The sequence below is a fragment of the Nothoprocta perdicaria genome, unplaced genomic scaffold (genome assembly GCF_003342845.1).
Source record: "Nothoprocta perdicaria isolate Ctin4 unplaced genomic scaffold, notPer1 scaffold_26, whole genome shotgun sequence".
Lineage (NCBI taxonomy): Eukaryota > Metazoa > Chordata > Aves > Tinamiformes > Tinamidae > Nothoprocta > Nothoprocta perdicaria.
Window position 1 is genome coordinate 3,099,232 of NW_020455488.1, and position 14,309 is coordinate 3,113,540.

The 14,309-nt window shown below is 43.5% G+C and overlaps 1 protein-coding gene across 1 annotated transcript in view; it reads right to left on the reverse strand.

The window, feature by feature from the left end:
- The window catches only part of ADAMTS17 (ADAM metallopeptidase with thrombospondin type 1 motif 17), a 148,025-nt gene that overhangs the window by 26,097 nt on the left and 107,619 nt on the right, over nucleotides 1-14,309 (reverse strand). Inside the window, exons 15-17 of the mRNA XM_026040591.1 lie at nucleotides 11,676-11,833; nucleotides 8,693-8,852; nucleotides 6,817-6,952 (exon numbers count right to left, since the gene is read on the reverse strand). Coding sequence (XP_025896376.1) covers nucleotides 6,817-6,952; nucleotides 8,693-8,852; nucleotides 11,676-11,833 — 454 coding nt within the window. The remainder of the gene's footprint in view (nucleotides 1-6,816; nucleotides 6,953-8,692; nucleotides 8,853-11,675; nucleotides 11,834-14,309) is intronic.

Genomic DNA, 14,309 nt, shown 5'->3' on the forward strand with positions numbered 1-14,309 from the left:
TGTGCTAGGGTAAGTATTGCAACCCATTAGATTTCACACAGGATGGTTCCACTCTACTACCTGAACACCCATGCACATCCTTGCACGTGTGCTAACCCTCTATGGGGTCTCTGCTACTTCTGTTCTCTCCCAAACGCTGCACTGAAATGTTTTTACCTTCTTTTGCAATAGCAGCCTGTATGTGACTGCAGACATATTTGAACCAATGCTTTTTTAATTACACCTGTGTTTTGAATCCCTCAGTTAATCACCTGAGCTACTATTATATAAAGGATTCCTTTTTGCAGAACATACGTTATTTCTGTTCCATTACTATGAAGGTTAGAACAAACTCCAAGTTAGTAACAGTTTAGCTGCTGTTTCTGCTATAAAATCACGCAGAAGTTGCTCTTAGTTTTCTCAGGCAACTGGGTGAAAAATGCAGCTCTACTGAAGCTAGCAAAACTCTGACTAGTTTCACACGGGATAATTTTAGCAAGCAGAATTGGAAAAGATTTCTGAGAACCAGTCACATGGAATTGACAGTCAGATATTTTTTGCTTAGAGCAATCAAACTAAGTTCATGCTTGAATATGTAGAGGCAAGAACACAACTGTATTTCCATGAAACATGCATACTCCTTGCTATTATGCCATTGTCTCCCCATGCCCGTCTGAAACCCTCTGCTGCCTCTCTGCAATACCGTGGTCATAATAATCAGGTGAATCTTGGTTTTTGGGAACAGGTTGTGCCACACCCAGTCACTAGAAGTTTTTTTTGGAGAAGAAAATACAAGGAATCTAGTAGAATAATACAGCTGCTGATGTCGAAAGTAGGACTCCAAGACTAACATTCCTGTCTGATTGCCTTTATAAACAGTGCTCAGTAATTTTCCAGTACAGTAGTCATTCTGCTAACAGACTTGCCAACTTCCACTCACACAGGTTTCTTTTTTTCTTTAGTGATTATCATTTTGACAGCTCTGTTTTTTTTTTTCATTTCCCACTGACCTAGATCAACCATGGGGCACTGTTTGCTAATTTAAACACACCTTGGACACTCTTTTAAATGGAACACTTTGTAATCTCCCACCTCCAAACCAAGTCCAGAGKACTCAACACTGCATCCATGTGAGCAGGTGTCCTTCATGTCGGCCCCTGCCTCACTCCACTAAGGCCCCTCAGCACCTCCAGATTCTTTTTGAACCAAGTCCCTCTGCCGTGGTCCATGGCTTGGGTGTCATTCACTGGGCAGCTCGTGCATAGCTCCATTTCGTGGCATTTAAGGAAGGCAGTGACTTTTCCTCAGCTCGYACCGCAGGGTTGTAAGCGGCATGAAGAGCATTCCAATAGGTAGCAGTAGGGGTGAATTTCACCCGCAATTAAATAATATGCAAGATTATCCTGCTAATCCTTCTTCGTTGGTAAAGACTGCACTGAGCTTGAAGAGCCTCAAACCACACAAAGAAGCACACATCATTTAACATTTTAAAACAATGTAATTTTCAAGCATAAGGATGTTGAGTCAACCACTGTAATGGGAAAACCTGTGATGCAAGCCAGCCAGGCTGTTTACAGCCAAGCTAAGAGCTGTCTCATGACTCCGTGTGAAATTTAATGCCAAATGAACTTCTGCTCCAGCCAGTCATCTTAAATTATCTGATATGCATGCATTAAGCACTAGCTAATCAGCCCTTCTGGTCCTATCCCTTGCCTGCTCCCAAGCCCTCTCTCTTAACTCTCTTCCAGAATTGCTTCACTGAGTTGGGTTTTTGGAATTGTTTGGGAATTTCCTGGTGTCTTTCAGTAGCTAATTAACTACTGCCTGCCAGTTGCTGCACTTGAGGGACTGTCCCTCAACTTGGAATGAACGTGATTTTGTCTCCCTTATAGTGGATGGGGCTAATCAGAAGTGCCCTTGACAAGACATCAGCTACCAGCTCACAAGGGTAGCCAGCAAAGCCTCAGGCCTCTCTCGTCCAGAGGAGGGGCTCACAGTCCTGCAGGACTGGCTGGGGACCYGTCATGCGGCCCAGGGCCGGGACCACGTCCCTGCAGAGCCGCCAGGGCGCAGCATCGCCCTCCTGCTCAGCCTGCAGCCACCGAGCCCTGCACCGCGTCCAGCACAGTCCTGGCAAATTCATTAAGCTCAAGCTGAGATCAAACTAGAGATCCCAAATCCAATTTTGGGAAGTGCTTCAAAACGAGCTCTTACGTGGTGCCTCCTTGGATCAGAGGGTGCTAACATTACTATTTATGCCAGATTTCCAGGCTAAAATGACTTGAAACCAACCCAATTAGCTGTTCCTTCTTTTCTTTTATTCATGTTACCTCCCATCTTTCCTGGCTATGTGCACACACAAGGAGAACATCTATGCAACAACCTTGGAGCTACCGGTGTGAGCCGAGCATCATCTGCACAAGGGAGCGAGGCGGAGGTGCAGACCCTGTGCAGCCTGTCCCTGTACCTGTGTGTGAGCTCATCAATGACACCCGCACCTTTACACACACGTGTGGGCCCTGGAGAGCTGGCTGGGGCTCAACACCATGCAGGTCCTCTCCCCCTGGCAGAGGTGGGAGGTGAGGAGTGTGTGACAGCTACATTCCTACCAACTCTCGTATTGCCGGGACAGGAACCACCATGCAAGGAACAGTTGGGGAGGTTGGGTTATTTGTTTCTTCAGCTGCGACTGTTTTTTGCTGCCTGCTGTTCTAACAGGCAGGGATAGAAAGATACAGTGTAGGAGACTTYATTCTCCTTTCAGTCTTCCTTCTCTACCACAAGCAAGTGGTGAAGGGGAGAAAACCCAGTGGAGAGAGGAGAGAGGCTCAACTCTTCATGTGAACTGGCAAGGAGAACAGAAGAGAGGTTTCTTCTTCTTCCCTTCTAACTCTCCTTCCCAAATCATCTCTAACTAGAGCTTYCTAGGTGACCTTACCAATGTCTTTGTAAGGGGGACCACTAAAGAAACTAGGATCTGCAAGACYGGGGAAAAAAAAGCTGAAAGGGGGTTATGATACATGCGTATAAAGAAATAATGAGAAAGTGAAAAGGAATCACTGTTCATGCCCTCTTCCAATGGGAGAACCTGGGCAAGTTGAAGTAAATGGCCAAATTCAAAGCAAACAGGAGACACTGCTTAGCACGCAGCCCAGTCAAGGTGCTGAACTCCTATGGATGCCAAAAATTCCTGCTCGCAGATGGAACAGTGAAAGGGTGACAGGATAAAAATGAAAGAAAGTGACCTGTGTAACCACAGGCCTGACCTCAACACTGCGCCCAGGTCTAGAGCGGATTTGGATAGAAACAATAACCAAGGGCATAATGACAAACGGAAAACAGGGTAAAACGGAACATCATTTCCTCCRGGCAGACTCCACAAAATTAACTGGATATATTTCTTTGATTAGAATAGCTGCATTTTTAGACAAAAGAGATGTGCAGATTTAATCTACTTAGGTATCAGTAAAGCACTCCTTTGGCTGCCCTGGAAATGCTTAGTTAAACTGAACAAACTGGGGATAAGCTGGAGAACACAGATATCAATGCAAAAACTGCATAGTAGGTGAGAACTAATTACTGTGTAGTGCTTAAAGAGGAAGTGTCAGGGAGGAAGGGAATTTAATTTAGTTTTCAGTAGATTTCCTGAAGGAGCTGTCTTGCATCTGATTTAATATTTTTCATTAACAAAAAGATTTTGCCACTGAAACTGCCAACGATGCAAATCTGTCCATGCAGTTGGGGCGTTAGGATATCGTACAGGAAGAACTGAATAACCTTGGGCACTGCAATAACAGAGATGGGATGAAAATAAATACTATGAAGTGCAAAGTTGTGTGTTTAGGGACCAATAACAAGCATTTCYGTGTTAAAACTAGCATTCACACATCAGAAACAAAAGAGGAGGAAAACATCTGGGATGACTTCAAGCCACTAAGAGGACACAGCAAGGAAATAAAGCAAAAAGACTCAACAAGACAGTAATTGCCAGTGGAGACAGGAGAGTTTGAACACGAGGAGGGGCTGGATGAGTCTTAGCTTGGGATACTCTGTACAATTCTGATCATCTATGCATTGAATGATGAATTTAGATTAGAGCACTAGTAGAGAAAGTGACTGAAGGAATGAAGAGCTCCTCGTCCAAGCAGTTCAAGGAAGAGTAATATAACTAGCCCAGGAACAGGATGGAAGGGGGAGATAACCCTGGTTGCTGTGTCATAAGGCACTCAGCACAAGGATGACAGCTAGAGAGGGTGGGGTGTAATATGAGCTAAGGAACAGTCCTGCACAGGAATAAATGGATGAAAAGAGGCAATGAATAAACTAAAGTTGAAAAGATCTCAACCCACAAGAACAGCAGGGATACAGGAGAGCCTTCCACTGAGGGAAGGAGACTCCCTCAGTTGGACAAACTGGAGTGCAACTGGTCTTACGGAAAGACATCTATGCCACGCTGCTGGTAATAGCACAAGCCTAACTCCTGGATTCGGGAAGTCCTTTCAAGCCCTAGATAATAAAAAGAATTCAGGTCCCCTGTAGATTTCTGTAGATGAAGGCAGAGATTTCTGACTGTTCATGCTGCCGTGAAGCCATTATGTAGGAACAGTACATATTCAGCAGGCCCCAAAAGAATTCAAACTCTATGAAATCTATTGTAACAAAAAGGAGGAAGACTAACAGTGTTAGCATATTGACTGCTACAAGTTCAACAGTTGGGACATTTCAGTGTTTTGGGTTCTTGTTCTGCACCAGAATGGAGCAGTTTCATACTCATAGACCCAACCATGCATGTTGAAGTGTGTGGCCACTGGCCGACCTATGTTTTCAGTAATAACAGCTGATGTGATCTGTGATTTCTGAGTCCTGTGCCAACGTGAGTGCTGGGTTTGCCTACATATTTGGGTTGGTGTTCAGCGTGCTGGAAACAACCCATACACACCGCATGCAAGAATCCAGATTCCATCTGGTTACAGCAGGGTTTTGTAAAAAATATCTGAAGAGCTAGGGAAAGGATTAGAATAAAGAGGTGCTAATAGGGTGCAGTTGGGACAGGAAAGGAAGCTGTAAAGAATTTAATGGAAAAAGAGGGTCAAGGAACATAAAGAATAAAATAGGAAGAAAAAGAGGCATTTTTTGAAAAGGTGAAAGAGTAACAATAATAAAGAATGAAAGATTCTTTTATTTTTGCCAGTTTCAACAAAACCCTCAACAAAAAAAGAAAATTCTGTACTCTGACGTTTTGTTTTAAAACATGTCAGTGTATCCAATCCTTTTTTCAGTCCTGCTTTGTTTTTTTCAGATGCTGGGTTGCAGTTGCAGAGCTCTAATCTCCTCCTTGGCCTTACAAAACTACTGTTCCCTGCCCCACATTATTTGGCTCTCCCAAGAAGTGGCTGAAATTCAAAGGGCTATATAATTTGCAAAGCACTTTGGGAGTGTGCTGGAAGAAAGACACTGTTATTAATATCATACCCCCCCCCCTTTTTTTTTTTCCTCCAGATCACTTTATATGTAACATGGGTTATTGCTTTTTATTCTAACTTCAACAGCAATAGCCTACTCCTCCACTTATACAACATGATCTCACCCTATCCCAAGAGTTTACAATCCAAATTACATATAGATTGAGAGCGAAAGCAAACGGATAGTATAGTCTACTGACTTGATGAGAAGTTGCACAGCACATGCAAAAGAGAGAAAGAGACTGTCTCCTGTGACCCAGGCCTACGCTCTGGCCATTAGACCTTTCCCCCCAGACAAATTCTCTGTTAGATGATTCTATTTGAATTTTGAGTAAAAGTCTAAGTGCAGATAAAATGCAGAGAACGGAGCAGATTTACAGAAAGGAAAGATTGTTCCTTCTTGAGCACTCAGGTAAAGGGCTTATGTCTGAGTAGAAATGGGAAAGGACCCTCCTGTAACAAAATGCTGTAATAATTTTACTCAAAGCTCTAAAACAAATTCAGGCTCATGAAAAAAGCATTGACATGGTGAAAGAGAATGGTTTCTTTAAGATGTTCTTGGTCAGAGAATATGCTAAGCATGCAACTCTAATATCTGGGTGGGCAGATGCAAGTGGAATTTTAAATTCTACAGAGGCGCAGGGAATGTGCTTCTGAAAATGCGTCCAAGCAGCAGCATGTTAAGTGTGAGAGTGTGGTCTCCATGGAGGGGGTGAGGGCGTGTGGTCTATCAGATCACCAGCAAAGGCTCTGCGGCCTTTCCGGGTCTCAAGTACAATTGGTGCCTGTTGTCACTGCTCTGGCAAAAATGGACACGAGTGTCACTGTGCCCCTATGCACTCCTGGGGATAAATGCACTGAACTGTGGCTATAAATTACCTGGTAGGCAATTTAGAATGAAAATCATAAATTTTCAAGGCAAGAAAATGYGACTTTCCAAAGCCACAACTTTTGCTCATGAGATCCGAGAAAGCGCTCTTGTTGACTCCTCATTTTGGCCTTTTAGAGAAAATGAAATGACAGAAATCCCCGCATCAAAAGTAGACATGTGGTCCCTGCAATCTTGTCTAGCTTGGTACCACAAGTTGCTCGCTCCCCCAGGAGGCAGCCAAAGGCAAAAGAAAACAGTTCTCAAACTGCATGAGAGCAGTTTGCAGGGAATCAAAGCTCACTGGCCACAAATTAAGCGGACTCTGAGGTAATGAAAATCTGATCTGTTCAAAAAAGGAGAATGAGTATTGCAGCTGGACAGTGTGGCTAACAATATGTCCCAATGTCTTCAGATGGCTTCACCATGTTCTCCAGATGGAGCCTTTGGAAACGTGTGGTTTGTGACAGAAAAGGATACTGGTTTTTATTACTTTTAACTCCTTACCGTGATTGGCAGGGGTGTGTGTTACATTTCCTGACCTGGGGCTCAGGGCGATTCACTCGTTGGCAGTCACTGTCATTCACCAGTGTCATAGTCTTGTTAATAATTCGAGTACAGGACACAATGCTTTTCCGTTCACCTACAGTCAAATAAAAACAGCACCAAAAAATCAGGAAAACAGTACTTAACTGTTAATTCATTATTAATTAGATCTCATAAGCTAGCTTATTACTACCTCTAGTAGAGCTAAACTATGCAGACCTAGCACCTCTGCAAGCAATTTTGTTTCTGCCTTCTGTTTTACCTATGTATTGTTTTCTGCTTCCAGAAAACCTGCAAATCTTCTACAATAATTGGGAAATTCATGGATCCACAGCAGCTATACATTCAGCTTTCTCTTCCTAGTGTTTTAYGTGAAAACAATCTTGGAAACGACCTGTCTTCACTTCTGGTTTCTCCACACGTTGCCGTGTCCTGTCATCACCTGGGACAGATGCTCCTGCTCTGTGAGCTGGAGGCACGTAACTGTTACTCCTTGGTGATGGATGACAGGAGAGCCACCTCTTGCCAGGACAGCAGCAGGGTGGCCCTAAAGGCTCAGTACTGTGCTGTGTGACAGCAAAAAAGCCGTGTCGCAGGGCAGCATGACAGGGCTGCACAACACCCGGAAAATGCCATCCCTGCACTGTGTGACTTTGCCTTGCTGCTAAATATTTTGGTTTCGCAGCTTCTTTCTCTGTGGCCCTAGATCTACAACAAGCCGAGCTGGTTCATGATCTGCAACAACTAACAAAAAAAAAAAAGTTATTAAAATTCTGTACTGACAAGTGAAATTGCAGTTTAGGTGAAACTGCRGAAAGAGAAGCTGAATAAATGAATGCAGCTTGCATAAGCAGTAAAAAGTATGTGATAACCAAAGCACATGAGACTGACTACCATATCCCTACACCTACTGGTTGAAAACATGTTGCCAAGTACTGACTTGATTAAAATATGTGGCAGTCTTGCAATACAAAACAAAATAGACACAAATTTCCAAGTCATTTATGTGATAGCTCAAYGTTCACAAAAAAGTATTATTTTAAAAGGTAAGTAAAAATACTGATTTTAAAATCTATTTACAGAGAGACAAACCCCTTRATTTCAACATACAGTGGACCTGCGAATGTGAAGATGAGCATTCCCTTCTCAGGTCATGTAAAATAATATGTAATTGCCTCTAGTTGTAAATGATACATTTTCCTCAGGGAAAAGTCTACTTCTTCCCGCCGTGCAAACTCAGCGGACAGTGGCTGACAAAGCCGTCTCCAGCTTCACAGGCATCGTTTCCCCCCGGGTTCAGCAAATCTGTCTCAGCACATCCTAGGGAGTAACTCAGCAGTGTGATTTGCAGCGTGCAAACGTATGCCTAGAAAATCCGCCCCACAYTGAGAGTGTCTGACGCAATCTCCAGCAGTTGTCACAGCAGCGCTGCTGCCGTTTCATCCCTGGGGAAGGAAGTGTCTTTCAGCAAATACGCCCGAACACCTGTGAAAACTCTGCTCCAAGAATCTGACGGAGACTTGAGATATGGGGCTGCACACAGCGCCTTGAGCCATCCGTGCGGCTCTAATCCAGGTGCAGCTCCAGCCTACAGTAATGAGCCGACAAAGCGGCATCCCTGCCAAAACACTGGGCGCAAATTAACTGTGGGGATGTGGATGATAGCTGGGAGAGCTGGTGAGAATGAGCTCTCATTTGAGCTCRTTATGGCAACATCCATTCCCAAGGCTCGGTTTCCTTCATGCCGTGGCAACATGGTCTTCTGCAGGCACCTCTCTAACGGCTGGTGTCTGCACACACTGTACAGCAAGTCCTACCCAGGTCCCAAGGGCTTTACCTCCTCCACACTGCACACTGCACCCTTCCCATCCGCTGTGTGTCCAAATGTACAAAGAATCCTGTTGCTTTTCTGGCTCGCTTCTGTTTTCAGCAGTATAGTTTACAGGAATGGTGTATTCATAATGAATCCCATAATTCTGGTCGTGAAATAACAGCACCTGGTTCAGCAGGGAAAGAAAGGCTGTTACAACACACTGTTTACTGGGAAAGCCAAGACAATACAGAGACAATAATGCTAGCAATGCTTCTAAACATAAATGTCTCATGAAATGTCAATGCTTCTAAACATAAATGTCTCATGAAAGGCAATGCAATCTTTATCTAGGAACCTGAAATTAAAGAGGTGCTGGTAATACAGGGCATCTGTGAGAGCACTAAGTAAGAGCTTAAGGTTTTACGGCACTTGGGAGGTATCTAAACCTCGAACTCAGTGCATAAATCATTACTTTTGTGTAAGCCTCAAATGCAATCAGCAGGCGGCTGGCTATCAAAAGAGAAACAGGAAGAAAGTGAGCAGCATTAAATCAGCGCTGTATCCACTTAACAACTATATAATGAGTGTCTAGAATGAGCAAGTTACTCATCGTATCTACCTTTGATTTTTGGAGAGCAGGTTCTCTGCAAGTCTTATACACAGACTCAGGCTTCTGGCTGTGTGACTGTATCTAGGATTGGTAGAAATCACTCCTTCTTAACCATGCATCTCACTAATGCCATAGTGGTCATAAGCTCATTTAGTCCAAAAGTAACCATAGGTGCTGAAATAAAAGGTTGACTTGCAGTCACTGACACCCCAGAGACCTGTGCGAMGACCGCTGTGCAGCAACACTCAACACCCTCGAGTTACTCTGCACAGGGTCTAGGTCTGGGCAGGAAAGCATCTTCCAGAAGATGTGTTACACAAATCTTAGATTTTCAGCTGCACAGGAAGCTCCATTACTGCAAGTGAATGCCAGGTTGAGGCCAACTAGCCATCACTGCAGTTTTAAGGATGGAGCTTTTTACACAACTCAAAATGACAGGAAGCTGGGGGCAGAGAACTGAAGTCCTGCTCTGACTTGCAGTGCATGAGATATGAGCAGCTTGTTCTAAGGGACTGAGGAACCAGACAGGTCTAAAGCATCTCTAGGCTCTGGGAGTGTCCGGTTGTCCTCCGCTGCCAAGACAAGGTCTAGTGCATGGCTAGCTACACAAACATTAAGTTCTCCAAGAAATATACTTACAGTAATGCACTTGGAGAAATGCCTCTGGTATTAAAAACCAGCTCCTAAAAAGAAAACCTCATTATCTCAATACGGGAGCAAGACTAGTGCACCTAAAGGCCCATATGAAATCAATTTCAAGCCATCTTGTAGCCACGTATAACTGAGGTGTGTGTATGTATAATCAGTTTCAAATGGAGGCCAAAACGGACAGACTGAAGCTTGTGGCTGTCAGTCCAGCGTATGCCACCAGTATTTGGACAACAGTTTTCATTTAGAGTTAACTGGTAACCATCCTACCGTTCTTGTGTTGACAGAATGAAACTTGCTATCCTATATCAAGGGAAAGATTAATGTCTGCCATGAGCAAAAGTCTTTGTGTGTGCTTTGTTTATGACTCATAGTGATTTTGAGCTACACGTTTTTTTTTTTTTTAACAGCCTGGTAACTTTTACTTTGCTCTTCCCRAATCAGTTCTGAAGAAAGGTGAAGAAGGAAAATTTCCTCTGCTCATATCTGCTGAAAATGTCAGTCTGTCCTTGAAAACGGTGCACATGGAGCACCTCACGGCACTAGTTTCTTTATTAGTTACTTCTTAATGAAGGGGAAAAGTATTTAAAGTATTTCTTTAAAAATAGCTCTACTGATAATGAAGTTTGCAAAACACTGACAATAGATTTTATTGCAATAAACCTCAACCAAGAAATGCCTTGGAAAATTCCTGGAGCTGACACAGGGATCCTGCACAGCATCATTCCCAAARGTACCAATGCAACTCCTTTCTCTTACATAATGAGTGGACGTTAGGCTAACTTTGGTGGTACAAAATACTTTGTCATAGTTTTGGTTGCAGAAGGGATGACTGACATTAAAGAAGTTACAGGAAACAATGCATTATTTAGAACACTGTGTGTTTTTACACTTTCTTTTCTGTAGAAACTTTGTGCACACATTCAAATAGTATAGTTCTAATAGCACTCATCTGAGAGAGACATTATTTTGTCTTAGAGCTGGAAACATTCAGGTAACCAGAAGGACTGGCCTGTGGTCTCCACATCCCCTGTCAGTGTCAGCCCRGGACCTGAATCCTGTTCTTCTGACCCCTGCCCAGTTTTGACCCATGTTCTCCTGCTCAGCCACACGACTGTTCGCAAAACAACAGGCCCAGTTAATAAAGGGATTATGCTGAACCTTAGCAAAGACTTTCAGTAACATGTTAAAATACAAATATGAATATATATACAAATATAAATATATATAAAAGAGCATTTCTGCTCTCTCTCTATATAAGATCATTTCTGTGTGAAAATAAGTCACTGCAGAAGGTCAAATTCACACATGCCCTCTATACATACAAAATCAGCACACTGCCTGTTTGATCAGCAGTGTATTTAAATATAGAATATGTTCTGGCATAAGCAGAGGTGTTCAGGTCATGTATCCTTTCTGTGTGTGGGAGTGGGTATGTCTGTGGAAACCTATATCCTTCAGAATGGACTTCAGACCTTGTCTGTGGCACATCAGAGGAGGGTCCTCTCTTGGAGGACAGTCTACTGGGACACCATTTGTTCTCCTAGAATAGGGCTCCAGTTGTTTTTAAGTAAGAAGCTGGGTTTTTCCAGCTTTTGCACTGCTGCAAAAGAATGTGAGGAGAACACAACAGGATAGCTTTGAAAAAAAGTTGTGAGGAAGCAAACAGGCAAAATTTAACTTCAACCTAGGATATAAACCCTTTATGTTGCATCACTTAAGAAACACAAACAAAGGATATAAAGTTACCATCAAGTGTAGTGGTATTTTAGTTGGTCCTTTGGCAGAGATTTTCTCCCACAGACCCCTTCGCACGTACCGGACAGTAGTGCCTGCGATCTGAAACTCACCAGGAAGCTCAATTTTCCAGTCGCTGTTAATGGATCTCTTACTGGAATCTTTTAAAGCTGGAAAGAATCAAACACCATGGGAYGAAATGAAAGCAAATCTGTAATTACAACACAGACCATTGAGCTTCTGTCTCAGCTCACCTGAAGCACATGATGCAGTAGTCTCGTAACAGACAAGCATTTAAAAGAAAAATGGAACATAATTTTAGCTGACTAGTCACTAATTTGGGCATATTTTGTATTGAAGTTAATGAAGGCATATCTCACTATATTAACCTTGTTACTAAGCAGCAATAATGTCACATATAGGGGTATAGCTAAGGTTTTAGTATTTTTAATGTATTAAATAGTATTTAGTATTAGTTTTTAGTATTTTAGTATTTTTATTTCTATTTTTAGTATAAAATGTATTCAGAACTTCACGAATTAACATTTATAGATATTTTTGGAATAGAATTTATAGAATTTAATTTAGAGTAGAATTTATAGATAATTTACCTCTAAACTCTACCGGGAAGAACACTGGCCAGTAGGCAGAAAGCAAACTTGGTAGATCAGCTTAATACCATCTTATGCTCAGGCCTAGAGGGCAAAATATTCCAACCTGCAAGCACTAGCTACAGGCATAATTTCAAGTGAGCACAGGTTGCTCTGAATTATTCCAGAGGCTTTGTGCCAGCTCAGAGCCTGGCGAGGCATTACAAAGCTACAGCAGAAGTGGTGCTGGTGCTCAGCATATTGCCTGATGCCTTATCTGCTCTCAAAACAACAGGCAGGTAAGACATCACCTAGCCCTGGGTTTGATGGAAACCTGGCCACAAATGAGGGCAAAAGTGGGCAAGGAGCAGCCTGCCAGAGTCACCCTCCCTGCAGAGTGCACGAGCTGCAGGCACACGCGAAACTGGAGCTGCTGCTGATCCACAGCCCTACTCAAAGTGCCTCTGCACGTGAGCAAGAAGGACAATGCAAACCCAGAGGCAGAAAGGAAGCCCAGGAAGATGATTATTTACAAGGAAAGATCCTTGCAGTATCAYGTCCTCCCTTCCAGAAAAACCTCTTGCATCAGCATCCCTGAAATTCTTCAACTCCAGCCACGAGGACACAGCAGTGCTGTGACTTGCCAGTGCAGGTCATTTAGGGATTTCTGTGCTCTCCACATTACTAGGGAAGCAAAATTATTCAGATGTCTGTGTGATGTGCTGAGTGAAAAGAAAATTGGCAGACCCTGTTCTAACAGAGAAAGTCGCAGGCGCCCTCTGAGGAGACCCGTGTTTCACAGATCGAATCTGCCTAGACATCAGACAGGATAGTCTGTGTTTTTCAGTTTCTGGGTTTCCTTAGTTCAAGGTTTACTGTGTCTCTTGGCTAAGCCTTTAACAAGATGTTTTCTTAACCTCCAGCATTTCAAGCCTATTTTATTCTCTCCCAGTTAAAAATAAGACCTTGGCTTTCACTTAAGTGAGTGTGTTGGGAGAAGGTAMGAAGAGTTGATTTAAAGCCTTTTGAAGTCAATGGGAAAATCTCCACTGTCATCCCCCTGGACCATGTCCCCACAGCCAGCAAACCCTTCTAGCCTACACTTAGGCTATGTACAATTCCATAGCATACCTAGGAGGCAGGKAAGTGGGATTCCTGCCCATGGCACAACACTGACTCATCAGCTTGGTTTAATTAATGGTGAGGAGTGCTTGCAGCACCCAGCTGTTAGTATAGACCTTCCTTCCCTTCTGGTTGGCTAATGTATATTTAACWCCTTCTATATAGCTATTACACTGAAGGGTCTCTCAAGAAGCTAGGGGCCAACTCCTTCCTTCGTCACAGAAGGTTCAGGAGGAAGGAAATCCCAGCGAGACTTCCCTTTGGAGGATTTCCTGAAAAGCTGCTCTGCTCAGCTCAACATGGCAAGCTCCACAGATTCCAGGAAGGCTGGGGTAGGTAAGAAGACACACCTGAAACATCCAGCACTGAGCACTACTGAAAGCTCCCTCTGCATCTTCAGCGCTCAGCCTCATTCCCAGGCACCTGGAAAGCATCATCTGTGCTGCAAAAATGATCCCTGGCAAAGATCATGGTCCAGGTCAACAAGAATTCTCCCAAAYTCCCAGCACAGATCAGCAGGCTGGACTTTGCAATTAGCAGTACATAGGTGGTCCATATGGAGACTGGCATCAGCACCCAGGAGCATTTCAGAGCTCATTTCATTTTTTTCAGCCTGGAGGAAATCTGGAGTAATGAAGGTCTCAAACTCCTTTGTGTCTGTGTGTGCCTGAGAGAACTTCACATTCTGAGGAGTTACTGAAGGAAGGTGGCACGTGCTTCTATCCTAGTGTACACAACCTTCCTGATAGCCCTCATGCTCCTATGAGGGGTTCTCCAAAGTCTCCAAAGAAGGATAAGGGGAAGCTACAACTATGGTTTCCATCCAAGGAGCAGGATCTGTGTGTGTGTGTGTGGGGGGGCGGGATTCTTTTTTCTTTCTGAGAAACATTCTCTTTGGCACACAGATAAGGGGGTATGACAACAGCCGGGTACT